The 26,449-nt window shown below is 46.3% G+C and overlaps 1 protein-coding gene across 3 annotated transcripts; it reads right to left on the bottom strand.

The window, feature by feature from the left end:
* Positions 1–2,314: 2,314 nt before the first annotated feature.
* Positions 2,315–26,101, bottom strand: TTL (tubulin tyrosine ligase). Of its 3 annotated transcripts, none has more exons than XM_019713997.3 (8): positions 25,792–26,100; positions 23,209–23,287; positions 17,546–17,778; positions 16,450–16,647; positions 14,110–14,245; positions 12,990–13,259; positions 8,200–8,343; positions 2,315–5,659 (listed from the first exon to the last, which is right to left on the bottom strand). In XM_019713997.3, exons 1-8 carry the CDS (start codon positions 25,946–25,948, stop codon positions 5,545–5,547), a joined length of 1,332 nt encoding a protein of 443 aa, XP_019569556.3. In that variant the 5' UTR covers positions 25,949–26,100; the 3' UTR covers positions 2,315–5,544. The 3 variants fall into 3 exon arrangements, with proteins under 3 accessions (XP_019569556.3, XP_019569557.3, XP_088652082.1); XM_088795956.1 differs by lacking the exon at positions 2,315–5,659 and adding an exon at positions 7,705–7,918 and having other exon boundaries at positions 25,792–26,101; XM_019713998.3 differs by lacking the exon at positions 16,450–16,647 and having other exon boundaries at positions 25,792–26,098.
* Positions 26,102–26,449: the final 348 nt, after the last annotated feature.

Below are 26,449 nucleotides of genomic sequence, written 5' to 3'. Positions count from 1 at the left end.
ATATCTCAAAGTATTCTAATTTCCCTTGTGATTTCTTTCTTTGATCCCTTCATTATTTAGGACTGTCATTTCAATTTCCACATATTTGTGATTTTCCCAAATCTATTTGTTAATGATTTCTCATTTATTCGATGTGGTCAGAGGACAGATGTAGTACAAGTTCAATCATTTTTAATTCACTGAGACTTGTAGTATGGTTTGGCATATGATTTATCCCACAGAATATTCCACGTGTACTTGAGAAGAATGTGTATTTTGCTACTGTTGGATGGCAAGCTCTATAGATATTTGTTAGATTTAGTTGGTTTATAGTGTTTTCTACTTCCTGTTGATCTTCTGACTAGTTGTTCTATCCATTATTAACAATGGAGGATTGAAGGCTCCAACTAATATTATTGAACTTTCTCTTCAAATCTTCCATTTTTCCTTCATGTATCTGGGGGCTTTGTTGCTAAGTTCATAAGTTTAGAATTAATTTGATGGATTGATCCTTTTATCATTAAAAAATGTCCTTTGCCTGTAGTCACAATTTTGTTTCTTAAAGCTTATTTTGTCAGGGGGAGGGGTATGGTAGATGAGGGTAATGGGGATCCCATGTATGGTGATGGAAAGAGAACCGACTCTTGAGTGGTGGCCACACAATGTGACATATAGATGATGTAATACAGAATTGTACACCTGAAATCTATGTAACTTTACTAACAATTGTCACCCCAATAAACTTTAATTAAAAAAAATTATTTTGTCTAATATTATTTGTCTACTATTAGTATGGCCACTCAAGCTCTCCCTGAGTTACTGTTTGCATGGTATATCTTTTTCCATCCTTTTACTTTCACCTGCTTGTTGTCTCTGAGTCTAAAGTGCGTCTTCAGCAGATAGCACTTCAGAGTTGGATCATGGTTGTTTGGGCTTTTTAAAATCCATTTTGCCAATCTGTCTTTTGATTGGAGTGTTTAATCCATTTACATTTAATGAAACTACTGATAAGGTAGGGTTTATGTATGCCATTTTTGCTATTTGTTTTCTATTTGCCTTATATGCTCCCCGTTCCTTCATTACTGCCTTCTCTTTTGTTAAATAGGTATTTTCTAGTGTAACACTTTAGTTTCCTTGTCTTTTTTTTTTTTTTTACTATATATTTAAAGTTATTTTCTTAGTGGTTGGTATGGCTCTCTTTGAGTCTATCCTACCTAGTTTGAATTTCTTGCATGCATTTTAATGTTTCTCGTCAAAGTGGGAAAGTTTTCTTCCAATGTTTCTTCCCCTCCCCTCTCTCCTAGGGCTCCTGTATGTATATACGCTGGTATACATCCACACCTCTAGGTAGATCTCTGGAGCACTGTTCATTTTTCTTCATTGTTTTTTCTTTCTGTTCCTAAGACTGGATAATCTCAGTTGGCTTCAGATTCACCGATGCCTTCTTTTGCCAGCTCTAACTTGCTTTTGAACACCTCTACGGAATTTTTCATCAGCATCATTGTACTTGGTTCTATTTAAAATACAATTTCTATCTCTTTAATGCTATTCCCGCTGATGACACATCGTTCTCAGTCTCATTTAGTTCTTTAAACACATTTTAAATAACTTAATTAAAGTCTGTGTAATGAGTCCAATGCCTGGGTTTCCTTAGGCACCATATCTATTGACTGCCTCTTTCCTCTATGAGGCTTACTTTCTTTTTTCTTTGCATGTCCCATGATTTGTGTTGAAAATTGGAAAATTTTAATAATATAATCAGGCAACTTTGGAAACCAGATGTTCTCCCCTGTCCAGGGTTAATTGTTGTAGCTCTTTGTTTTTTTTAGTGACTTTGCTAAACTAAAGCTTGTATTCTTTCTTGTGTGTGGCCACTGAAGTCTCTGCTAAGTTAGCTTAGTGATTAACTAATGATTGAACAGATTTCCTTAAATGCCTGGAGCCAGTAATTCTCCCAATATTTGCCAAGGGGCCATGTGCGCTCGTTGGGCATGCCCTCATGCTCAGGAAGGTGTTTTACAGCTCTGTCTTAGTCTTCACTTCCTGCTTGTGCAGATCCACCTGGTCAGAGATGAAAGCTAAAGGCACACACACAGCCCTACACATGTGTGTGTCCTTCCATATTCTTAGGAATGTTGAAACTTTTCAAAACTTCCTATGGAAGTCTCAGTTAGGAGGGACAATCTGTTGACTTATGTATTGAATGGCATGCCGGGTTCAGCCAGTGACGGCCACCTCTGGCCTGTTTTTGTATGGCCTATGTGCTAAGGATGTTTTGTATATTTTCTAAGAGTTGGGGAAGAGACAAAGAAGAAACTGCAACAGAGACCCCACATGGCTTATAAAGTCTAGAATATTTACTGTCTGGCCCTTTACAGAAAGTCTGCCTGTCGCTGGGTAACAGAATCATGGATTCAAACCACCAGTGAGTCCTAGGACAGTCAACACCCACAATAAGACTATGAGACCTTAGGGGACAAAAACACTTGAAATATTATTACTTTAATGCCCCAGGCATTTTAAACATTCATAAGATCGCCTTTTTTCATAAGTCATGTCTTCCTAGGTAGAGCTTGTGTCCAGGATCAGAGCCAAGGGTACCACTGATTCCTTTATAGCAGAACATGCTGTGGGGGCCACCCTGGTGCCTGACTTCTCTATTGGAGTCCCCACCACACCCGCAAGAGGGTTGGGTCCACTCTGCTTGACACAACCACAACTGCTCATGAAATACACTCTGTGGCTTCACTGTGCTGTGGCTCTGTGCATCCTGGACCGTCCCAGCACGACCACGTCTCCCACGTCAATGACAGCTGTCCAGGGCGCGAGGGGGACATCGTGTCGGCTGGTCAGTATGCCAGCACCTGCTCCACTGCATCAGGCACTGAGGCACTTGAATGTTCTGGACAGAGTGGAGTTTGTAATCCCCATAGGAGTTAGTGTGAGGAAAGGGGCTTTTCTCTCAGTAAGTAGTAACCTTAACATGTAGTTAGCAGACTTATAAGCCCCCCGTCTGTTCACACTTGTTGCCAAGGCTTCCCAGACTGTAAGTAGACGAAGGCTGTTTGACATGAAGCAAAGAGAGAAACTGCTTAGACGGCACTTTCTAGTCGTATAAGTACCTGTGTCAATATCTGGTCATTCTTAAAGAGAAGCCTGTCCTTCCAAAAGCCCTAGGCCTTATTTGATTCTCCCAGGGTAATAGTAATGTGTTTGTCCTCCCTTCTCAAATGGTTCTAGGCACCTCTATGCACACTGATGCCTGAGGTTCCAGTTAATTGTCAGGGTGGGGGAGGGGGACTGTGGACACCAGCACTGCGAGACGCGTCCCAAGTGCTCCCAGCACACAGCACGGGGCCCCTTGGTGCTGACGATCCTTGAGTCTTCCTAACCTCCCTGTGCTCGCTACAGCCTGTGAGGTAGTCCTGGGTCAGGCAGTGATCCCTCCCGTGAGACAAGAAGCAAAGGCACAGAGGTTACGGCCTGTCTGCCACTGAGTGGCCAAGGATAGAGCCAAGACTGGAGGGGCATCTCCAGTGAGGAATACCTCCTCCCAGCAACTGGCGACACGAACACGGACATATGCAGGAGGACTGACTGGGCAGCCAGGCAGGACCATCGGTACAAGGACACGAGAGTATGGAACAGTTCTGAGCCAAGCACCCCCGAATGGAAATAAACTCATAAAATAAATACTTATTGGAAACCACGTGAGGAATGAATGAAGCGTCACTTCCTACTGGAGCCTCACTTCCCTCACATATATGCTATTGATTCAGGCTTAGAAAATCCATCAAGACCCATAGACTTTCTAACATCTCTGAACTCTTAGCTCTGTTGCTTAGCAGCTGGAGAACTCTCGAGTGTCCCTGTAGATTAGGTCCCAAAGATCATGACATACCTGCATTCACGTGTCACAGCACTATAAAAACCTCCACACTGTCCCCATTCCCAGCCCACGCAGACATCCCAAGGACCCAATACTCCACACTCTCTAAGGGGGTGTGCACCTGGCCATGACCTACGTACACATCCCCAAACGCCAACCTGGCAGCTCGCTGGGCCTTCAGGAGTGACTTTTACCACTGACTGTTCCATTCTGCTCTGCACGCAAACTTTGTGATCTAGACTCTGGGTAAAAACCAGGACTTGGTTTTGTAATTGCAAATCTCCACGTGAGTCAACTAGCTGGGCCTTTGTCCCCATCACCCTGCTGTCACACTTTCACATGCTACACCGATTGCTGCATCTATTATATTTTTATCATTCCATTTTCACTGTAAGCTCCCACTTCCCCTCATATTTGAGGAGCTGTTGTTTTTCCTTCTCCTTTTAAAAACATTTCCCCAAGTACAGGACTACCTTTTCATGTAAGTAGCATGAATAATAAGCACACGTATGCAGGAAGGGCACATGCACCACGTTCTAGTGCTGAGGTGCCTGGTCCCGGGGTCTGCTCTGACGCCCACACTGCCTGGGGAGGGCACGCTCACCCAGCTCAGCCAACACGTGGTACCTGTCCTTCCCACTACTGGTGACGTGGCCTCCTGAAAAGTCTGCAGCATACTACTCAAGCTGGGGAGTGGAAATCATACCAAACGGGACACTTCTGTTGGCCCATGAGAGGCTGTGTGGAGCTCTGGAACCCCAACTTTTCTGTCTGGGGAGAGCCTTTCCCTGGGATAGAGGCCGCTCGCTAGAACAGAACCTGCCCCTCCAACCTCAGCAGAGATACGTGGCGAGCACGGAGAGTGAGTGGCAGGGAATCCCTGTCCTGGGGTGGTGCCACCCCGGGGCCAGGAATTCTACTTTCTGACCCCGAGAGAGGTTTTCACAAAAGTGAAAACGAAAATCGTGAATACAGGCAACTCTGCAATAGTGCTGTGGATTCTGGTTACAACTAAGGTGACTGAAAGCATCATATCCCAAGGGCACCCACTACTGAGTAAAGCAAGACATGTTTTCTCTCTCATGCTAATTTGATGCTAACGGGCTGTGGCCAACGTGCTGCTTGGTTTTTAAAACATGCAGAGAGCAGCGTTTGCTGTGTTGGTGCCTGGCCCACACCAACCTGACGGGACTGGCCCAAAGGCTCAGGAATGGAGACAGGAGAAGGCCCTGCCCCACGAGGCCACGAAACCTAGGGCTGCTGGCGCAAGCCAGTCCAGAGTGTCATGGGGGGACAGGCAGGGTCACACCGGCAACTCCGCAACACGGTAGCATCCAATCCCCATGCAGACAGAAGGTGGCGGTGGGCACAGAGCTAAGGCACGAAGGCTGCAGCAGGTGGGGACACCAAAGGTCCAACAGTCCCCGGGGAGGAGCGGCATGGCTCCCACGGCTGCCTTAGGACGGAAGCTCGATTCTTTAAATGATGAGAGCATAAAACAACCAAATCCCAGTGTCTTCCCCTGAGAGGAGCATTTAGTTCTCCCCTCGGGGGCCCTGAGCGGGGGCTCTGGGGAGTCACCTCCGCTGTCATGCTTTCTCTTCCATCGCATCTTTGCCTGCTGCCTCTTTCTCGTTTGGCTTCCCCTGGAGCAGGACCCCGCACTCGGCCCTCTGTCACAGCCTGACGAAGGCAGTCGGCTGGCTCTGCTGCTGCTCGGCATCTGGGGGCGGGAAGACGCTGGAGATGGCCACGTCCACGATCCCCTGGCACAGTTCTGCGTAGAGCTTCCTGAAACATGTTTGGAAACACTCCATTGAACAAGTTCACCCAAGCGGGAGCGGAAAAACCAGAGCTTTTCCCACATCACAATCACATTTACACAGCTCACAGCTGGCTCCCACCATCCATCCAGATACTTGGGGCACTGCGGGTGATGAAGTAACACGTGTTTCTGGAAGGCCCAACAGGCGGACAAAGTTTGCCGTGAGCTGCACGGTGGACAGGCTATTGCAAGATAAGAGCCCTGCTGCTGTCTGGGGAGGGGACACATGCAGTGGCAGCCCTCTCCACAGAAAGCTCCTGCTCCGTGTGGTTGAAGGGACTGTAGGAGTGATGCCCCAGGAGTGACAGCTAAGCTGAGACCTGGGGAATGAATGAAGTCGGAGCAAGAATGGAGGATGGCAGAAAAGAGGGGAGACAGACACAAGGACAACGAGGGAGGGAAGGGGGACAGAAAGGAGGTGGGCTGGGGACGTGATCAGTGCAGGGCAGGCTGCAGACAAGGCAGGAGCCAGGCCATGGCCAGGAGTGTGGACTCTAGAGGCCCTGGAAGCACCAAAGCAGAAAAGCTAAGGAGGAAAACCTCCCACCCATGTCTTCAGAGCAGCAAGGGGCCCTCCAGCTCCCTTGGCCACTATTCCCTATAGGTTTCTGCCCATTGTGTGGGTAGCTCACGAGGCCCAAGCCTGCAACCTCAGGACCGACTAATGGGAAAACCAGAGGCATGTGGTACAGAGAGAAAACCCACATGTGCGACGACGCTCAGGCCAGACACGCTCACCCACCTGACTGGCTGAAGACACGCTGGACTCCAGGCCCGGGGCCCAGGGCAGGCACCCTGACCTACAGGAACAGAGGCCTTTACTGCCCTGCTGTCCAGTCTGCGCCCCATCACAGAAAGGGGACCTTCTCCCCCACCCCCAGTCCCGAGGCTGGTGCTTCTAAGTCCCCATGTCGTGTAAGGCCCTCTGGGAGGAAAGCATGAAAAGCCACGCCTGCGTTATCCGTCTTAGGAAGTGCCGCCTGCCAGCAGACCTCCATCTCCCGGCTGGACAGTTGTCCCCCACCCCCAATTCCACAGCCCCGTCCTTCTGTCCAACGAATTAAGTCCCCCTGTCAACAGTTTGGTGTGGCTAAATCACTCAGCCTCCCACTTGTAAGGGACAGTGACAGGAGGCCTGGAAGGCAGTGATGGGGACAAAACTTTGGACTCGGCACGTCCCCAGGAGCCACACTGTCAAATACGCTGTTCAGTGCTTCATGAGGCTCATCTTGAAACACTTGGGAAGGCGCTTCCCAAGGGCAGGCTCGGGCCAAGGAGAGGATGCAGCTGTGACACGGGCAAGTCAGCTCATATCTGAAGCACTCGTGCTGTGGAGGGTCACTGTACACAGGTAGTCCTGTGCCTCTGACATCCTGCTCATCATCTGCGACAAAACAGCCACACGCTAACACTGCACAACACGTGGGGGACTGTGGCTCATGAGGAAACACAGGTCTTCCACCATGTCATGTCACCACACCTATCAGCCCTCAGCCCATCCCTCCTTTAGGACACAAATAAGAAAGCATTTGAAAGTTCACATCCTTCAGTACAAGAACCGGACTCGTGCCTCGTGCCTCTCAGTGTGGCCTGGGTGCCTCGTGGCTTCCCGGGCCACGTCACGGTAAGCCCCACCCCACCCCAGAAGCCCTCTCCATTCAAAATCATGCCCCTAAAAGAAAGAATCGGTTCCTTTTCTGTCGCAGACTTGTACCACAGTATGATTCATAGTGATTAATTGGGCAGTGTCTGTCTCCTCCCCCAGTGGGCTTCCTTGAGGACACTCACCTTTACGTGACCTCCTCCTACTCCTTTGGGAGGTGACCTCAGTTTCTCCAGGATGTGCATGGCGGACACGATGAAAGTGGATCTCAGAGCCAATAGCCTTTGAGGGTCAAGTCCTAGTGAGCTTCCCTCACATGTAAGGCCTTCCATGGTGCAATCGGACCCAACTGTCCCCTTCGTTGTCCCTTACTCCATGACCCCACACTGCAGCCAGGCATCTCCCAGGAGGAACAGAAGCTCCCCTGGGCGGCAGCGTCTGCTCACCTGTGCTATCCCACAAAGCCTGGCACCAAGCAGGGCCTGCTGGACACTGTCCCCTTCCTGAAGGCCGTCTCCTACCCTCTGCGAAGATGTCACTCTCTTCTCACATCCCAGCTCCAGCTCCACTGCCTGCCCGGGTCATCACTGTGCCCCCAACTCCAGGGCCCTGCTCACTCACCCTGTCACACAAGAGGGTCCCCTCTGGCAATTACTGGCTTTGTTTGAAACTCTCACAACTACCAGCCACCTGAGCACAGACTAACGGCTCAACTCACGGGACATTGGGAAAGGAAAGGCCTCAGCAAAGCCCTTGCGGGCGGGGTCCTCCCCAGGGGCTCCTATTTTGTCACACCCACCCTGACAGCAGTCAAGGGTTACGGGAACGCACCACCTTGCCAACACTGGCAATTCCATTGCGGAACCAACTTGCCCTCTCACAACCCAGTGGTGTCAGGCTTACTGAGCACAAGCGGGGGCGCCGTTGACCTCGATGAGCCAGACCTTCAGTTCCTCGTCCACCATGAAGTCGAAGCCAAACAGCTGGAAGCTGTGGTAAGGGAGGTGTCGTGTGCTGATGGCAGGCTCCACACTCGAGAGGCAGCTCCTGCAGGCAGAGGGAGAAGGGACCCGGGAGATGGGCTGGTGACGGTACATCACGTGTGCTCACAAATCGGCTTGACCAAGTTACCAATAGATTATTCAAGACGATGCTACTTATCAGGCGACTTGTTAGAAGACGGCAACCACATATGTTTGCACAAGCACAGGCTGCTTTCCAAGCTCAGCATTGTCACCGTGACTCCTGTAAAGGTGGCCTACTCCCACAGGAGGGCTGCTGCCACATGTGTTTGTGACAATAAAACATCTGCATGTGTTGTCTCCATAGAAAAGAAAGGGACCACTATTTGGCGAAGAGCAGAATTGACACAAAGAATGTTGGCCTCATTCATTTCTTTTGCTAGACCTAGTTTGGATGCCAAATTGTTACTAATTAAAAGACTGGAGAACTACATGTATTGAAACTAAATGTTGAAATAGAATAGTATTAACATCAACTACTGTTTGAAAACATTGGGGGAAAAAAACCCCGGAAAAATTGAAAACACAGAAAGAAGTTGAAAGTGAATCTCAAACATATATGAGATCAGAGGTCAGGCTGCCGCAGCCAGAATATTGGTCATTGTTTTAACCTCTCCAAGCCAAGCTTTGATTTCTTTTTCCATAAAGTCAGGGGTAAGATAATGGAACTATGACTAATAAATCACTGTTGTCTAATATGGCTGTCTCACAATACCTGTGCCATCTCTATTTTATGAAGGTCTTTCTGATTTTCCCGACCTAATGTTGGGGCAATACCTTAGTAATAGAATATGTTATAATGACTCTAAGATCACCAGGGGTACCCATCCCTGTACTCAACTGTATAGTTAAAAGGAAAAAGTGTGGGGAACTGGCTTCCACATGACTAACTCTAGCATGTAGGTTTTGACTCTTGACTGTAGAGACCTGTGGCCTCTGTGAATGTGGGGCCAGGGTCTTGCTCCCTTCTTTTTTTTTCCCGAAAAGGAAAATATTTCTATAGATATGCTTAAGCCTTTAAAAATAATTTTGGACAGTTAGCCATTGAAGACCCAATAGGAATAAGAATTTTTCTTCCCATTCATCTTTAACCTGCACTGGCCAGCCACACACCACACGTTTTTCTAAGTCCTATTTCTATGCTATGAGAGAATACCCTTAACTTTTGTTTTAATTACAACATTATAATTAAGAAAAAATATTTAAAAATACTATTTAGTTTTGATCTGGTTGTTCTGGCTGTTAGTTTTTCCTTTACATACTAGAGCACAGTGTACTTTCATTCTTTATCCTTCAGTATTATTGGGTTTTATCTGTCTTTTTTTCCTTTTTTTTTTTTTTTGCCATGAACATCTATTATTTAATGAATCTTAAAAACAGAGGACAGACTCATTAAAAGCAATACTAAGATTTCAGCTGACATCTCAACAGAAAAGACAGAAGCCAGAGATAACGGTAAGCCACCTTCAAAGTGCCAAAAAAACTAAATGCTGATCTAGAAATCTGTTTCCAGAGCAAATATCATTTTAAAATGAAGACATAATAAATATATTATCAGATAAACAAAAACAGAGCTAATTCATCACCAGCAGACCTCACTTTTTTAAAGCAGCACTAAACATGAGTTTTTTAAGCATAAGGAAAATGATCCTAGACAAAAGCAAGAATATGCGGGACAGAAAGAGAAGCAACATGAAGGGTTAAAATGTGTGGGAAACTCTACATGAATATTAACTGCACATAATAATAAAAATAATGTCTTGTGAATTTAAAATACGTGGAGCATTAGTGACCATGCACGTGCCCACAGTCCAGGCCCCGCGTGGGTCCCTCCTGCTTCCCGAGAGAGAGCCACTATTTTGAATTTCCTGTTTATTACTCCTTTGCTTCTCTCTATTTTTACCATCCAGTACCTTCCTCTAAGTAATGTATTATAATACTAAGTTTTACTTGTTTTTCAATTTATATGAATGGAATCAATCTGTATTTAATATACAGCTTGCTTTTTATTTTTTTTAATTTTTGCTTGACAATATGCTTGTGTAAGTGCAGTGAAAACACCTTTCAGGAATAAGGTGAAATAAAGACATTCTCAGATGATGGAAAATTAAGAGGACTCATCACAGCAGAACTGCCCTAAAAGAAACGCTAAAGTCTGACGGGAAATGATACCAGAGAGGGACCTGGAGCTTCAGGACTGAATGAAGAGCAAAACTAATAGCAAATCTGTAGGTAAACAAAAGAATATTTTCCTCCTTTTATATTTAAACGGCAAGGGGTTTCTTGTACATGGCATGCAGTTTGCTCTTGTATTTAAAACAAACCCAATATGTGTGTGTGTGTATATATATATATATGTGTGTGTGTGTGTGTATATATATGTATGTATATATATACGTATATATACATACATACACATATACATATACATATATATACATATATACACATATACATATACATATATACACATATACATATACATATATATATACATATATACACATATACATGTACATATATATATATATGACAGCGATAATTATAACATGTGGTGGAGAGTTCAATGTATGTGACTGTAATAGACACTACAACTATAACAGAGGGAGAGTGTCAAATGAACTATAAGGTTATAAGGTTTCTGCATTTTATTTGAAGTAGTAAATTATTAACTCTAAGAAAGCTGTGAAATATTCGGTACATAAATTGTAATCTCTAGAGTTACCACTAAAATGTAAATAGATAAGCAGATAAATGAGCTATATCTATATCTATCTATCTATCTATATCTATAATAAATATATATATAGAGAGATAGTATCTATGATATATATATGTACATATATATAGAGGGAGAGAGAGAGAGAGAGAGAGATAGGCAGGCAGATAGATATAGAGATAGACAAATATAGAGCTAGATAGACAAATACAGAGATAGATAGGCAGACAGATGATAAATATAGAGATAGATAGATAGATAGATAGATAGATAGATAGATAGGCAGACAGACAATAGAGATAGAGATAGACAGACATAGATATCTAGATAGATATAGCCAAATACTCAACAGGAAAATTAAAATGTCACTCTAAAATAATTCAAATAATTCAAAAGTAGTCAGAGAAATGAAAAGCTAACAAAAACAAAAAATAGAGGGAACAAACAGACCAAATAATAAAATGGTAGCTATAAATCCAATCAAACCAATAATTACACTAAATGGTATAAATACCAATTAAAAGACAGAGATCATCAATCATATTGGATTCAAAAGAAAACAAAACCAAACCCAACTCTATGTTGTCTACCAGGACCCACTTTAGAATTGAATAGAACAGAACAGAACAGAACAGAACAGAATAGATGGAAAGAGATACTCTACTAATCAAAAGAAAGCTGGCTATATTGGTATCAGGCAAAATTGACTTCAAAATAAGAAATATTACCAGAGATAAAGGCAGAAATTACATAATGTTGTTACCCTCAAAAGAGATAACAATTCTAAATGTATTTACACTTAACAACAGATCTTCCAAATATATGAAACAAAACCTGATGAAACTAAAAGGAGACACAGACAAATCCATAATCATACTTGGAGACTTTGATGTGTTTCCTCTCTATAATGAACAAATAGATCTGAAAATCAGCAAGGATATAAAAGACTTGAACAGCACCAGCAACCGCTTTCACATAATTCACATTTATAGAACCTGCCCCACTAGAGCACAGAAAACATTATTCTTAGTGTGTGTGGAACATTCACTAAGATGGACCATATTCTGGCCATGAAACAAACATTAACATATTTTAAAGACACGAAACCATACAAACTATGTTCTCTGGCCATAATGGAAATAAAGTAGAAATCAGTAACAGAAAGATGTCTGGAAAATCCCCAAATATTTAGATATTAAGTAAAAATTTCTAATAAGACATGAGTCAAATATGAACGAACACACAAGGGAAGGTAGAAAATAATAAAATGAAAATGAAAACACAACATAGTAAAATCGGGTGCAGCTACCATGTTTCCCCAAAAATAAGACCTAGCCGGACAACCAGCTCTAATGCGTCTTTTGGAGCAAAAATTAATCTAAATTATACTATAATATAATACCAGGTCTTAGATTAATTTTTGCTCCAAAAGACGCATTAGAGCTGATTGTCCGGCTAGGTCTTATTTTCTGGGAAACACAGTAATGAATACTTAGAGGGAAATTGATAGCACTAAATGCTTGAATTTTTAAAAAATTAAAGTCTCTCAAATCAATGATGTAACCTTTCACAAGGAAACTAGAAAAAGAACAAATTAACACCCCCCCAAAAAAAAGCAGAAGGGAATAATAAAGAGCATAAATTAAGAAATCAAAAACAATAGAGAAAATCAATAAAGCCAAAAGCTGACTTTTTAAATAGATTAATAAAATTGATAAACCTCTAGCCAACCTGTCCAAGAAAAATGGAGAGAAGATATAAATTACCAGTATAAGGAATGAAAACAAAGACATCATTACAGATACTATAGATATTAAAAGGATAATAAAAGAATACAACAAATAATTATTGTCCTTAAACTTGACAACTTAAATGGAAAAATTCCCAGAAAGGCAGAAACTCCCAAAGGTTCTTCAAGATACATGTAAGCAAAAAAGATAGAATTCAGTTACCTTATGATATGTTTGATTTGTAGTAAGATAGTATTCTCCAGTGTGATGTTCAAAGCAGCCGTCAGGTACTGACTGAACTCTTCAAAGAACATTTCGTTCCCTTCTTCGTATTTTCCATAGTTCTTTGAGTGTTCCTTTTGAATGCAGTGATTGGTCAAGTGGCAGGTTTTGTCTTGGAAATTATCGGCATGATACGATTCTGATGCAGTCCGCAGCACACCCTCACGATAGAGGTAGATGTTATACTGGTGATCCAGCAAGACCCAGCTCCTGCAAGTGAAGGAAAACACTTTTACTCAGGTCTCCCAAAGTTTCTTCACATCACACACATCATCCCACACCTTGACTGTTTTTGGTGGGAAGTAGAGGAAGGAGGTAAGGAGGTGCATTTTAAAAATTAGACGAGGCAAGGCATGGCAATTAGTTAAGACAATGATTGTCTTTGTAATGGGCAAACTGATGGCAAGGAGATACATGAAAAAGATACAGCATTTCGAAGAGAGGTGATGGGCTGGTTTTTAGGATCAGCCTATGGCAGCTCCGTGTGCCATGCCTGCCCGGTTAGTAACTTTGGAAGGAGCGCTGTTCACTCGGAAGCCGATTTGACGTCACAGGGCAGCAAGTCAGCATGAAGGAAACAGACTGTCCTCTGGGGAGCTGACAGCAAGGTCACGGGCAGGCTGGGCTGAGGGCTGCTCAGTGTTAGAAAGCGACGCACAACCCCTTGCCAGACCTCCTGCTCAGAACGTTAAAATCCAAAAATCTGAGGTGTGTTCATAAAATCCTCAAAAGAAGGGACACAGATAATAATGTCAGGACATATTATTTGTCAGGGTCAGATGATCTGTTGTGTCTGAATTGGGTGTCCCATGGGTATCTCTTGGCTTCTTCCACAAGCAAACCCCATATATTTTATACCCTTCTCATTGGACCCACAAGAAGTCATTTTCGTTGAAGAGAATATAAAGAAAACCCATAATCTTAGTAACATTTTCTAGAAAGAAAAACGGAATTCAGCACAGAAGTTCAGTTGCACTCAGCTGCGCTCACTTTTGGTCACATATTGAACACTTGGTCACCATGCAATGCTCCAGGCTAGTGAGCCTGGCTAAGAGCTCACCGAATGTCGAACTTGCGATGGCCTGGCTCCAGCAGCAGAGGGCGCTCTAGGTACTTCTGGATCACATGAACCTGGCCTTGGCGGTCTATGAAGTCCAGAAGTTCCGTGGCCTCCGAGGAGATGAGAATGCCTTCCCCTAGAGGAAATCAAACCGGAAACGGAAGTTGTTGCAGCTCCTCCTGAGAAATTGCTCTGCGCACAGCCAGAGGGAAGCGCCCACAGGACGCTGGTTGGCTGGCCATTCTTCCTTCCCAGCCCTCCCCTGCTCCCAAAGCACCAGGGTCATTCAACCCTTTCTCCATGTAGGGTTGCAAACAATATCTTGGCAGGCTCCAACCACAAAATTCCATTTTACAGACACTCAAAATGTCCAGGTACCCTGGATAAATGCCACCACCCTCCCACTGGCTACCACGATAAGGACATGCACTTGCACTGCCTGCGCCTACTTCTAACACTATCTTATGGAAACACCTGGGAGGTTAGGGCACAAATGCAAATGGAGCAGTGGGTATCCTGCAGCTTTATAACAGAAAAATCGGCTCCAAAGTGTCCGTCGACATTAAGTAAATGATACCATAGCCTTTTAAACAGCTTCACCACAATGCATTTTGCATACCATAAAATTCACCCATGGAAAGTGTGCACTTCAATGGTTTTAGTCTAGTCAAGCAACCATCACTACAATCTCAGTGCCAGACAGGAGGGGGGCAAGGGGTGGGTGGAAAGGGGAAGGGTTGAAGAAGTACAAAGTGGATGCCTTTTTTCTGACTAGACTATGGGGCCATGACAGCAAGACATCCTGTCTGTCTCATTCACCTCATATCATTACTTCTCTTAGTCATTCATTCATTCACTCACTCACTCAATACCTATACTGACCTTTGCTGCGTGCCAGGTGCTGTCCACAGCACTGAGCACCAGTGTGACATGGCCTGACTGTGCTTTAACAGGATGTCTGCTGTGTGAAGACTCTACAGAATGGTCCAGAACATGAGGACAGGGAGCAGTGCTCCAGGTGAGAGGTGAAGGCTGAACAGGCTCGATAGTGCATGTAGTTTCAAGGTTGGACCAACTATACCTGTCATGCAGTGGATACTGAACATTTGTTTAACAAGAATAAAAGCCATTCATTCAGCCTATTGGTTTCATCTGTGGTTTCCAAGCAGCATACATGAATACCATTTATCCTTGACTCCCAAAGCAAAATGGCTTAGTTGCTTGGCATGTTATTCTCTTTCCCTCTCTTTGCTGCTGACATCATTGTGTTTTGTCGTGGTAAGTGTCCACGGACCACCCAGGTGGGATCACTGCCAGACTTGACAGGCCCTTCTGCCAAGGGCCCTGTGGGGACAGAGTCCCAGAGAGCAGTTTCCAGGCTCTCGGTCTCACGTGGAAAGGTGCTGGCCATCAGCTGTAACTAGTTGGCCATCAGCTGTAACCAGTTAGCCATTCTGATATAACTGCCTTGGCTGAGCTAGCAAGCACGGATTGCAGTTAGCAAGGGTTTGGTGGGTTGGCAGAGAAGCAGACGGTGGATTGCGGATTGTGTGGATCCTGCTTCCTGTGTCTCCAACCCAGCCACCAGCGAGAATATATGTCATGCAGGGTCTCTGGTCCCGCTCCCCATATAAGAATGCAGGATATGGTGAGGCCAAAAAGGAACATCCACGGAGCCATGGATGAGAGATTCATACTGCTATATGGTGGAGGCTGGGTTGGAAACACAGGAAGCAGCATTCACACGATCCGCAGCCTTCTGCTTCTCTGCCAACCAACCTCACTTACTTACTGCAATCCGCCATGCTAACTGCAATCCACTGCTTGCCAGCCACCATTCGCTGCTGACGTAGCCACGGCAGTTATATTAGGGGCCAATGGCTCACTGGTTACAGCTGACGGCCAACTAGCCACAGCTGATGGTCATCCAATCACAGTTGATGGCCATTTACTACCTGAGCCAGCACCTTTCCACGTGAGGCCGAGAGCCTGGAAACTGCACTCCTGGCTCTGTCCCCACGATATAGTAGTATGCCTCCCCTATCTATGGCTCCGTTGGTGTTCCCTTTTGGCTTCACCATATCCTGCGTTCTTGTGCGGGGAGCTGAGTCCCTGCATTACAATCCCTATCTTATTCCTGAGTCTCATGCCAGTCAAGGCTCCGAGGCAGAAGGTGTCCTTACAATGGCCGTCCTGACTCCACCCAAATCCACAGGAGGAATCTGGAATACTGTGGATATCTATTTCCTCTTCCAAGTCCCCCATTTATTATTAGAACCAAGCTAGGGGACAGTATTTGAGAAGAGGTCACAAGAGGGGAGAGAGAAGTCAGTGAGGTACCTGGCTCGTGGCAAGATTTCAAGTCCCCCAGTTTCAGGAGGTTCCAGGTGATGGGGTCAGAAGGCCTTCTCCAACAAGGCAACAAGTGAGCTGAGAGACTCAGAAAATGACCCATGAAATGCGTCCAGGTACACACAGGTGTGACGGTTTGCAGGACACCAGGCAAGCAGCTACGGGCCGAGGAAGGCCAAGAATGAGCTGTGATCAGAGACGGGCACTGTGGGGACAGAGCCAGGAGTGCAGTTTCCAGGCTCTCGGCCTCACATGGAAAGGTGCTCACTCGGGTAGTAAATGGCCATCAACTGTGATTGGATGACCATCAGCTGTGGCTAGTTGGCCGTCAGCTGTAACCAGTGAGCCATTGGCCACTAATATAACTACCGTGGCTATGCTAGCAGCAAATGGGGGCTAGCAAGGGCAGATTGTAGATTGCGGATTGCAGAGAAACCGATGCTGCCAGCGAGATATAGTGGTATGAGTCCCCTACCTATGGCTCCGTGGGTGTTCCTTTTTGGCCTCACCATGTCCTGCGTTCTTGTATGGGGTGCAGGAGCTGAGACCCCGTATGACACCCTCCACGACAGGCACACGTGAAATGTGCAGGCTGCCAGCAGGGCTCGGTTGGGAGCTCATGCTAACACCATTATGTCTGAGAGGAGGACTGGCGAGAACAGTAGCTTTGACTCAAGTGGAGATGGCAAGAAAAAGTGTAATTCAGAATATGCTTTGCAGGTAGAGCTGATGCATCGGGTATAGATAGTAAAGAAAAGAACAGTCATGATAGATGCTGGGTTTGGGCTCCGAGAGAAAAGTGGGAAGACTGACAGGCGGGCGGTGAGGGGGTAGAGTGGGAGGGAAGTGAAGCGTTCTCTGCCAGACGTGTGAGTTTCAAATGCCTGCAGCTGGGTGCGGAGCTTACAGGGAAAGACATTGGCTAGAGGCGCAGACATCGGTATGGAGGTAAATATTCAAGACAATGCACCCAGACGTGCTAGCTACCCTAGAGGATGCAAGTAAGAGAGTCACCCATTTAAACACATCATTAAAATCTAGCCGATGACAGGGACAGGACAAGGGGGCAGGAATGCCAACTCACCTTTGGCCCCAGCAGATGACTTTGCAATCCAAACGTTGCCCTCTCCATCCTCCTTCTTTTTGTTGTAAGATGCCAGGAAGAATTCCCTCTCATCTGTCCTTGAGTTACAGATGGGCAGATGGGTCCCATTCTGTGCAGGAGCAGCTGGGGTCTTCAGGTTGGTGGGGTAGATCACGTAGGACTCTGGGAACCACGTACAGGACTCGGCCAGTTCTGGGCTTGTCTTGATTAGCCTGGCACAGGACATGGGCACAGGGTCAGGCTCCCTCCTTAGTACTGTCACTCTATCGAGAAAAGCCAGGTCTCCCCAGAGCTCGTCCAGGAGGCGGCGTGTGACCGGGGGCTGGGTGCTCCTTCTCCCTCCCCGGGCCCACCTGTAATGCCCTTTCCGGGACACACAGCTGTACATGCAGCCTCCAAGGCAGGTGTCAGCTGGCTCAAAAGGGGCCTGATGTCCAGAACCTGAGCTCTTTTGAGAATGCATCTCCAAGGAAACATAACTTGAAATCGTCCTGGGCCAACACCTCTTAACAAGTATGCCATGGGTGAGCTAGCTAGGCCCATACTGAGAAAACCAAGTGGGGATTGAGGAAATTGTTTGGGTCACTAGAAAAAGATGGCCTTGGCCCATGTCTCTGGAGAGGAAAAGCTATGACTCAGGAATCTGAGCTTTCTAAAGACTTAATTCTTCATTTCTAGCTTTTAGCTGAGCCTGACTCCAGAGACAGAATAAAGGAGGAATCTTTCTAACAGGACGTAGGATTCCAGCAGTCATACCTCCTGCCCCCAAAATAACACGACACGATGGAAGATAATGTCAGGCCTGGGCAAGCCACTTAAACAGCAGGCTTCTGAAGGGCTTCCCACCACCTCTGCTTCCGCGTCAGACCCCCACGGCAGCATCACATTGCTAGGTCAGGCCCTGGGTCACAGAGCAGTACATTTCCCGACACCACACAGGCAGGACGCAAGTCGCCAGGTCCAAGTCGTACCTGTGCTCTGATCCTCAGTGCCGGGAATCAGAGTCAGCGAGGGAGACGCCCACCGGCCTCCCCACCCAGGCTCCCTCTTCTACAGAACTGCTCATATGCAGCCCGGGGTTCAGAGCCATCTGCTAAACCCAGTCTGTGAGCAAATGGCAGAAATAATGAAAAGAAATTTTGAATTGGGATTTAAACTAAAGTTATCACAACGTTAAAGACAACAGAATTTGTGTTACTTGAACGCAAAGGAACAAACAAAAAACCATTTCTAATTCAAGCATGTTCAACGCTATCAGTGCGGTCCGACAGGGTGGCCAACAGCCAATGTGGCTTCTGAGCCCCTGAAATGTGGCCAACGTGACTCAGGAAGTGAATTTTAAATTTAGTTTAGTTTTAATTTTTGAAACGGAAGCATTGTAAAATATTTTCCCATTCAGCACAACTTTGCTGCCTTGGTAGCATGACATTCCATTCAAACTACTGCGTGACCTGAGACATTTTTGTTATGTCTCAGAGTGCGTGTCAGGCACATGTATTGTTTCGAGTGTTACACGTCAATACATCACTGTTACTCAGGGACAATAGATTGATTCAGTCCATGGGTGTTTTTTTCCATGCACTGAGACATTATAATGTTTATTACGCATAGAACACGAATTAAGACATAATTAGTAACTAAAGTGAAGTATAATTATGTTTCTAGTTAAATAAGTATGGACACACTTTAAAATTTAAAACAAAGGCATACTACTGATGCAGAATTGAATCGGGATGCAGGAGCTAGAACTTCAACCAGAATAGGAAGGGGAAAAAAAGCACTAGACTTTGATACCCATTTGCCTTTCAACAGTCAAAAAAGAATCAATGATATTAGTGGCTGAAATCCAAATTAAACATTCAACCAAAAAATTTACATTTATAATAGACTCTATGCTTGTAACTTTGGTCAGCTATAAAATGGCTTGGATTCTTACACAAAAAAGAAAACCATTTTAGATGGAAATGTGGCAAAATAAATTAGTTTGAGGAAAAGACTAAAAAAAGTATTTTACAAAAAGTGAACAATCTTTCGTTAAGTCACTTTAGTTAAACAATTGCCCATAGAGTATAAAACAGTTCCCACAATGTTAAAGATTGAGTCAAATTTTGAAATCTAATAAATATTTTTCTTTAGATGAGTTGTGACATGAGATGCTGCCAATTAGTACTTTGGGGATGTTTGTCTCAAAGGATTTCCAAATATATAAAAAAAATTGTCAAATTGCAGCCTTAAAAACATCAAACTCGCTGTGTAGATACGTTTTAGACCTTTACATTTGTCACAGAAGAATTTCACCTACATGTGAAAAATCAGTGTCTGTCATGACAGATGGTACTGCAGCTAGGTTGGGTTAAAATTTAGACTTACTGGGATTTTAAAGATGTTTCCTTTATTGCTTCATCCTACTGTCTGATACACACTGGAAACATTTACACTCAGTTTGCTAAGGCCCATTCTATAGAAAGTGGCATGGATACAGTTGTTAAAATGGCTTAGTATTTGCCTATACTTGCAAATGCTACAATGATTTGCATTTGACAGAACTGTTGCAAGGAACAGAAGACAAGGAATTTAATGATGCTGTGTTCTTTGCTTAGGATAGTCAGATGGAAGGAAGGGTTTTACCAAGATTTAATGTACAGTTAACTCCACGTTTCCTTGAAATCAAGGGACTGCTTGACAAATCATTATTTTCATCTAATAATTCATTATTTCATTCAACAATCAAAGATTAAAATGGCAGTGTGATTTACATTTTCTCACTTGTATCGACACTGCCATGAACAAGCTAATTTTAAAGCTCTAAAGAAGGGACCTACCAGACAGGTATGAGAATTTATGGTCCAACTTTATAATACAAGCCAATGATAATGATTTTACATATTTTTATAACATGACTTAATATGCAGAAGATTTTAATTGTAACAGACAGCAAATTGGCTGTAAAAACGAAGGGAAAATTTGAAGAAAACTTGGTTGACACTGATATTTTATGGTTTCTTTTCAATTTCTTCAATACTCTTTTGAATTCGATATTAGTGCTACTGGGTTGACACAAGAGTTGGTGAATTTACTTAACTTGGACATAGTTTTGGAAATGATATGCTTTTGCTTCAAAGTAAATTCTTTTAATAAAATGAACCATGTGGATATTAAAGGAAAATGCTTTTTCACTGTTTAGGTTGTTGAAAAACTTTTACATATGTAGGAACAATTTGGGTATATGAATCTACTTTTTTGACCATAAATGTTGATGAAATCTAAATATAGAGCAAGGGTTTGCAATGAAAGTCTAGTGTGTGCATTAAGATGTGCTATAAATGTAAAATACACACCAGATTTTGAAGACTCAGAATGAAAAAAATAATTTAAAATGTATCATTAGTTGTTTTTATATTAATTGCATGTCAAAATGATATTTTGATTCCTTGGTTAAATGAAACGTATTATTAAAATAAACTGCACCTGTTTGTATTAATTTTCATGTGACTACTGGGGAACTTAAAGTCACACGTGGGGCTAGCATTCCACTTCTGCTGGACAGCGTTGGCCGGCAGAATGACCTTCACTTGGAGGCCCTCATTTCCTGTACAAAACCAAGACCAGTTTCGACAGGAAGTCCTTTGCATCTGTGCCATTTCCTCAAAGCCCATTTGGAAAGGAATTACAAATGGAGGTTTGTTCACATCTATAAGGGAGAAACGCTCACAAGAAGAAAAGAGCCTCCAACCAAAGCTGGAATAACAGCCCTCAGTCTGGCCTCCAAGAACTTCTGACACTTGCTGAAGTGACAGCAGGAAGATACCTGCTGTGCAGCACCCTCTGAGTGTCGCCCCCGTCACAGTGAGTACATGGGTCCCGAGTACAGATTCAAATCATCCTGTCTTATCACTAACTGCTCTGGCCCTGGCATTCTAGATGCCCTTTGTGAGCTGCCATTTAAGGTGGCATTTTTAACTCTCCAGAGTCCTTTTGAGCCATACAAAATTATAGGACAGAGACAAAATGAGAAAGGGAACCATCACCTCCTGGAATTACCACAGTCCCTGGCAGGACACCTGAGAGAATGAAGGACACTTGTGAGGATGAGAACAAGCCCAGCATGCATAAGTCAAGCCGTTACAGACTATGTCACATGCCACCCAGGGGCAAAGAGCAGGCGTAATCACCACTGTCCCCACTTCCCAGGTGGGACACTGGGAGTCAGAATGGCGGTGTCCAAGGTCCCAGAGACTAGACACCGCCTCAGGCCTGGTCATGACTGCAGCCCTTAGTCACTCCACCTCATTATAGCTGCTAAATATGCAAATATGTAGAACACAGTATTGTTACAGCATCCTCTGTTCCTACTTTTATAATTCTACCTTTATCTTTAGAGAAAAAAATCATACTAGAAAAAAGATTGAATAAACATTCTACAGATTTTTCTAAATGAACAATCTGGACCATGTCCTATGTCTGCTCCTAGTCCTGGCAAAAGACTCTTTTTCATCTAAACACGTAAGAAATGTGTAACAGGAAGACCTCAGATGCCTCGCCCTCCCTGAGGTGTAGCTGGCGACTCATGAAAACCTGCATGGGGAGAAATGGATACAAAGCTACTGGGGCCAGTGAGTTGGACAAAAAGTAGACATAGTCCTATAAACACCCCACTTCATAAGTCTAGAGCCCAGAAAGAAATGTGAGTGGAGAAAGGGCAGGGGCACTGAGCTGTCTTCCAGGGTCATCTAATGATCTGTTTGGCTGCACACCCATGGTCACTAGTCACCATGGAAAGGACACCAGGGACCTGCTACAGCTCTGACTCAGGGGCCATAGCCAACTTCCCTATTGCACTGACAATAGCAGTCAGTGATGGCCAGTAATAACAAGAGCTCTCACTTACTCTGTGTGAACTACCAGGCAGGCGTTATTCAAAGCCTTGACATGAATTAACTCAGAATCCTCACAGCAACCCAGACGCAGTTACCATTATTATCCCCATTTCACAGAGAAGGAAACTGAGGCACAGAGTCCCACACTTCACTCACATCACCTTATTCGGTCCTCACAACCATCTGAGGGATGTGGTGGGGCTTAGAGGGATGACGATACTTGCCTAAGCAAATCACAAGAACGGGGGCTGCAACCCGTGCCACTGGTCGTGGACCTCAGTTACCGTAGCACACTGTTCTCACAACCCAACTTTGCAGAGAGGGGCAGTGTAGCAGATACTGTTATGCTCTGCCAGGTGTCCTTTCCGAGGGGACCCCGGGTGCTGTGACAGTGGCTGCCAAGGGCTCATACACACCCCTTCTCCAGGGACCAGCCCTGCCCAGAACACCAGACTCCAGAACACCCTGCAGCCAATGGCTGACACATCCCGGAATAAGGAACCCCGCCCCCCAATACATCACTGACACAGGAAATGCACCCCTTGGCCCTGCCTTTGGGAGCCTCTGGAGGCTTCATAAAGCGCTAGAGTTCAGACTGCAATCAAAGCAACTTAGAGAAGCCTCCACAACGGGCATGTGTTGGCTTCTAAGTGAAAGTACATTTGCCCTTTCAAAAAATAACCCACATTTTTCCTGAAGTGTTTCATAGTGAAAATTAACACCATTTGTGTGAGAACTCAAGAACAGGTGTTAAGGAACACTTACTTCACCAGAGAGGCTTTGCGGCACAGTTTGTCAGCCCCCCGGTAGTAATTCACCAACTGCAGCAGCCCAGGCTCGTGACCTGTGAAGGAAAGGGGGGGTCAAGGAGGGTACCAGGATGGGTCAGCACCCTGTGCACTGGAGGGAACAGCTGTGTCACACCCACCTGTCTCTCCCTTTCAGGACTCGCGGTTATTCTATCCGCACATAGTAGCCCCATAGCGGGTATGATAATGTCATACTGAGCCCACTGCTGCCATTGTTTTTTCTTCTTAGAGTGGAGGGGCACTTTCTATTTCACCTCTCTGGGTCCCCATCGCACCCCTCCTTGGCTTAACACACAGGGACTTATGTGTCACCTCTGTACAGGAAGGACTCCAGCCATCCCACTCCTGACCTCGCTCCTTACCTCCCTCACCTTGCTCCCTACATCCCTCAGGGAGGCCAGAGAACTGCGTCTCCTCTTCTCCAGCATGTCTGCCTCTGTGGACTTCCAAGGGAGGCACCAAGGGAGGTGCCAGAAGGTGAAGGAAGGCCGCGGAGAGGCCGCGTCTATAAACCCTGAAGGCTGAGGACTTGCTGCTGTGCCTCAGTCCACAGGAACACTCATTTTCAATAGACCTTATTGCGTATCTCTCCTCCATGAAATTAGAGTGGAAGGGATACAAATAAAACAAAAACCTCTACTTTTGTTTCAAATCCTAACAAAATGCATTGCATTTCCAGCAATAAGAACAAAAGTGAAACCAAGCAAAGGGAGTCTGAGTTGAAGTTGCCAGAGGTAAGAATAACGGATCAGAAAACAGCATCCAACAAAAAGTTTCAGGCACCACTGGGCTCCCACCGGATTCCAGGCTCCCACCTGTACCTACCTTCTCCCAGGGGCCCCAGCAACCCAAGCCTCTACCTCATTTCTCCTTGGGGCCCATGTCGTGCACTTTCAGCAAAAGGAAAAGATCCCCATAGTTCAGGCAAAAAAAACCCATTTTGCTTGTGGGGTGCCCTTTCCTCTCCCACAAACACAAATCTGCTGCCTTTGTGGGGCCTGGGTAGGATCTGGGCCCTCTGGGTGGCTTCTATTCCTTCTCCTGGGGCCTGAGCCATGCGCCCCACTCCAGCCCCGGTAGAGTCACCTGTCTATTCTTAATATTAGGATTCCAGCTGAGCTTTTCTCGCTGGGCACTGCCCAGGGCAAAGAGGCACGAAGTCAGTCAGGCACAGAAGTGCACAGAGCCAGGAGGAAAGACCCGTTCCCAACTGCCAGCACATTTTCTTCTGCTTTGAGGGCAGGTGTTCCCTTTGCTGAAAGCTTCTTGGGGAGACAGTTAACAAAAGGGGATCTCCATGCACATTCCCCACATTCCAAGATTTCTGGGTTGGAACGAGCCCTTCCAAGGAATCCCCATCACACACCATAAACCAGTATAAGAATGAAAGTTGTCCATGGTACCCAGCGTTCCAAAGAAAAAGTTTCAGTAAGGCTTCGAGGTCACACCCAAAGTCTCCAAACCATCACGATTGCACTGCCCCCACCCAAAGCTCTGTGTAAGCTCATTGCAGCCAGTCGGTTCCAAAAGGCCTGTCTCCAGTCTCTGCCCCTTCACCCTCCCCACTTCTGACCACACCTATTTCTAGAAACTGTGTCCTTCCCTGGACTCAGAACACTGCTCGGTGTGGCTGCTGTCCAAGGCAGTGATAGCTTTTCCTCGTTATCGTTTCCCCCTCTGGGTCTTTGGCCCCCACTCCGCGGAGATTGTGTTAGGGAACATGGCTCCCCAGGCAGTGAGGAGGGGCCGCGAGGCTGCACTCAGCCAGTGCGGGAGGAGTTGGAGCATCTGCAGCACTTCTGGATTACGTCACCCGAAGAGGAGCGCGGGTGGTCCGTCCCTCCCCGCCAGGAGGCAGTGTGTGCCGGGTACTGCCAAGCCTGCTCCACCTGGGGAACGAAACCGGGCAGAGCGCGAACCCGCGTTCCTAAACTCTGCACTCAAAGCCCCATAGTGACCCCACGTTCTTCCGTGAGGCTAAGGAACACCTGAAAACAGACACCCCCACCCCCTTCCCGGGGCTGCCTTCTAAAGCTCCTGCGTTGGGTATCCAGAGCCTTTCCCACATGCACTGGCCGTTTATCTGAGCTCTCAAGGAGCTGAGTCCTCAGGCTTTTCACACAAGTGCCCCTCCCGCGCCCACATCAGGCCGGGTGCGAGCCTCCAGCAGGATGTCACCCGTCTCTGCAGCAGACTTGCCCCATGGGGGCGTCGGCCCGGGGATGGGGGAGTCAGCCCCGCAGTGCAGGGGCGTGGAGCCTGGGCATGGGGGCGCGTCGGGCCCCGGGATGGGGGCGCGTGGCCGGGGGCATGGGGAGCATGCGGTCAACGCCCCTCATGCTGCAGGACAAGCCATTGTCGGGGTGGCAGCGCCGTGACTCGGGCCTGAATCCGAGATTCCGGAGATGTGAAGCGTTAAGACCTTTAGAGATCTGTGTTTTTCTGGGGAGGGGCGGCGCGGAGGAGATCTGTGGCCTTAAAACAAAAGCGCTGGTTCCAACGGGCCGTGGAGGGCAGGGGCCGGAACGGGGGAGCTCACCCAGTCTCCCGAAGGGCAGCCGGTTCCGCTCTCCTAGCATCAGGTTGAACCTGGGGTTGTCCCGCCGCAGCCTCTTCCAGTGGCCAGAGGCAACCAGCAGCCGGGAGACCTCGGCGTAGACGCTGCTGTTCTCGTCGCGAACCACAAAGGTGAACATGGTGAGGCCGCCGGCGCAGGGCGCGGGGACCAGCGGGTGTGCGTAGAATCCGCCCGCGCAGTGCAAAGGCCCAGGGCCCCGCGTCCCCGCCGGGCTACCCGGGTCCCTGCCCCGCGCATAGGCCCCCGCCCCACGCTCCCGCCGCACCCCGCCCCCGCCCGTCCCCGCCCTCACGTCACCAGGGGCCCCGCCCCGCATGGCCCCGCCCCAGCCCCGTGATCCTGTGCGCCGCTGGTGCGGGAGGGGCTTGCGCGCTCTGTGCACCGCGCCGGGGCTGCAGTGGGTGTGGGGATGTTTGCTGCAGAGGGACCCGGGACACGGACGAGTCCTCCGAACCCCAGGTTACAGCCGGGGGGCCGTGCCAGCGGAAGATTCCTTTTTACGGGGCTCTCGCTGGCTCTTCCACCTACTATTTTAAAGGGACATTTTATGGCTTAAAAACAAAAAATTCTGAGGCCCTATCCTGTGTCCCAGATGCGCTTCCGTTCTTTTCTTGCTGAA

The sequence above is a fragment of the Rhinolophus sinicus genome, chromosome 2, assembly GCF_057876585.1.
Source record: "Rhinolophus sinicus isolate RSI-liver-muscle chromosome 2, RSI-T2T, whole genome shotgun sequence".
Classification (NCBI taxonomy): domain Eukaryota; kingdom Metazoa; phylum Chordata; class Mammalia; order Chiroptera; family Rhinolophidae; genus Rhinolophus; species Rhinolophus sinicus.
The sequence above is the reverse complement of the archived record's forward strand: the minus strand, read 5'-3'. Positions and strand labels throughout refer to the sequence as shown.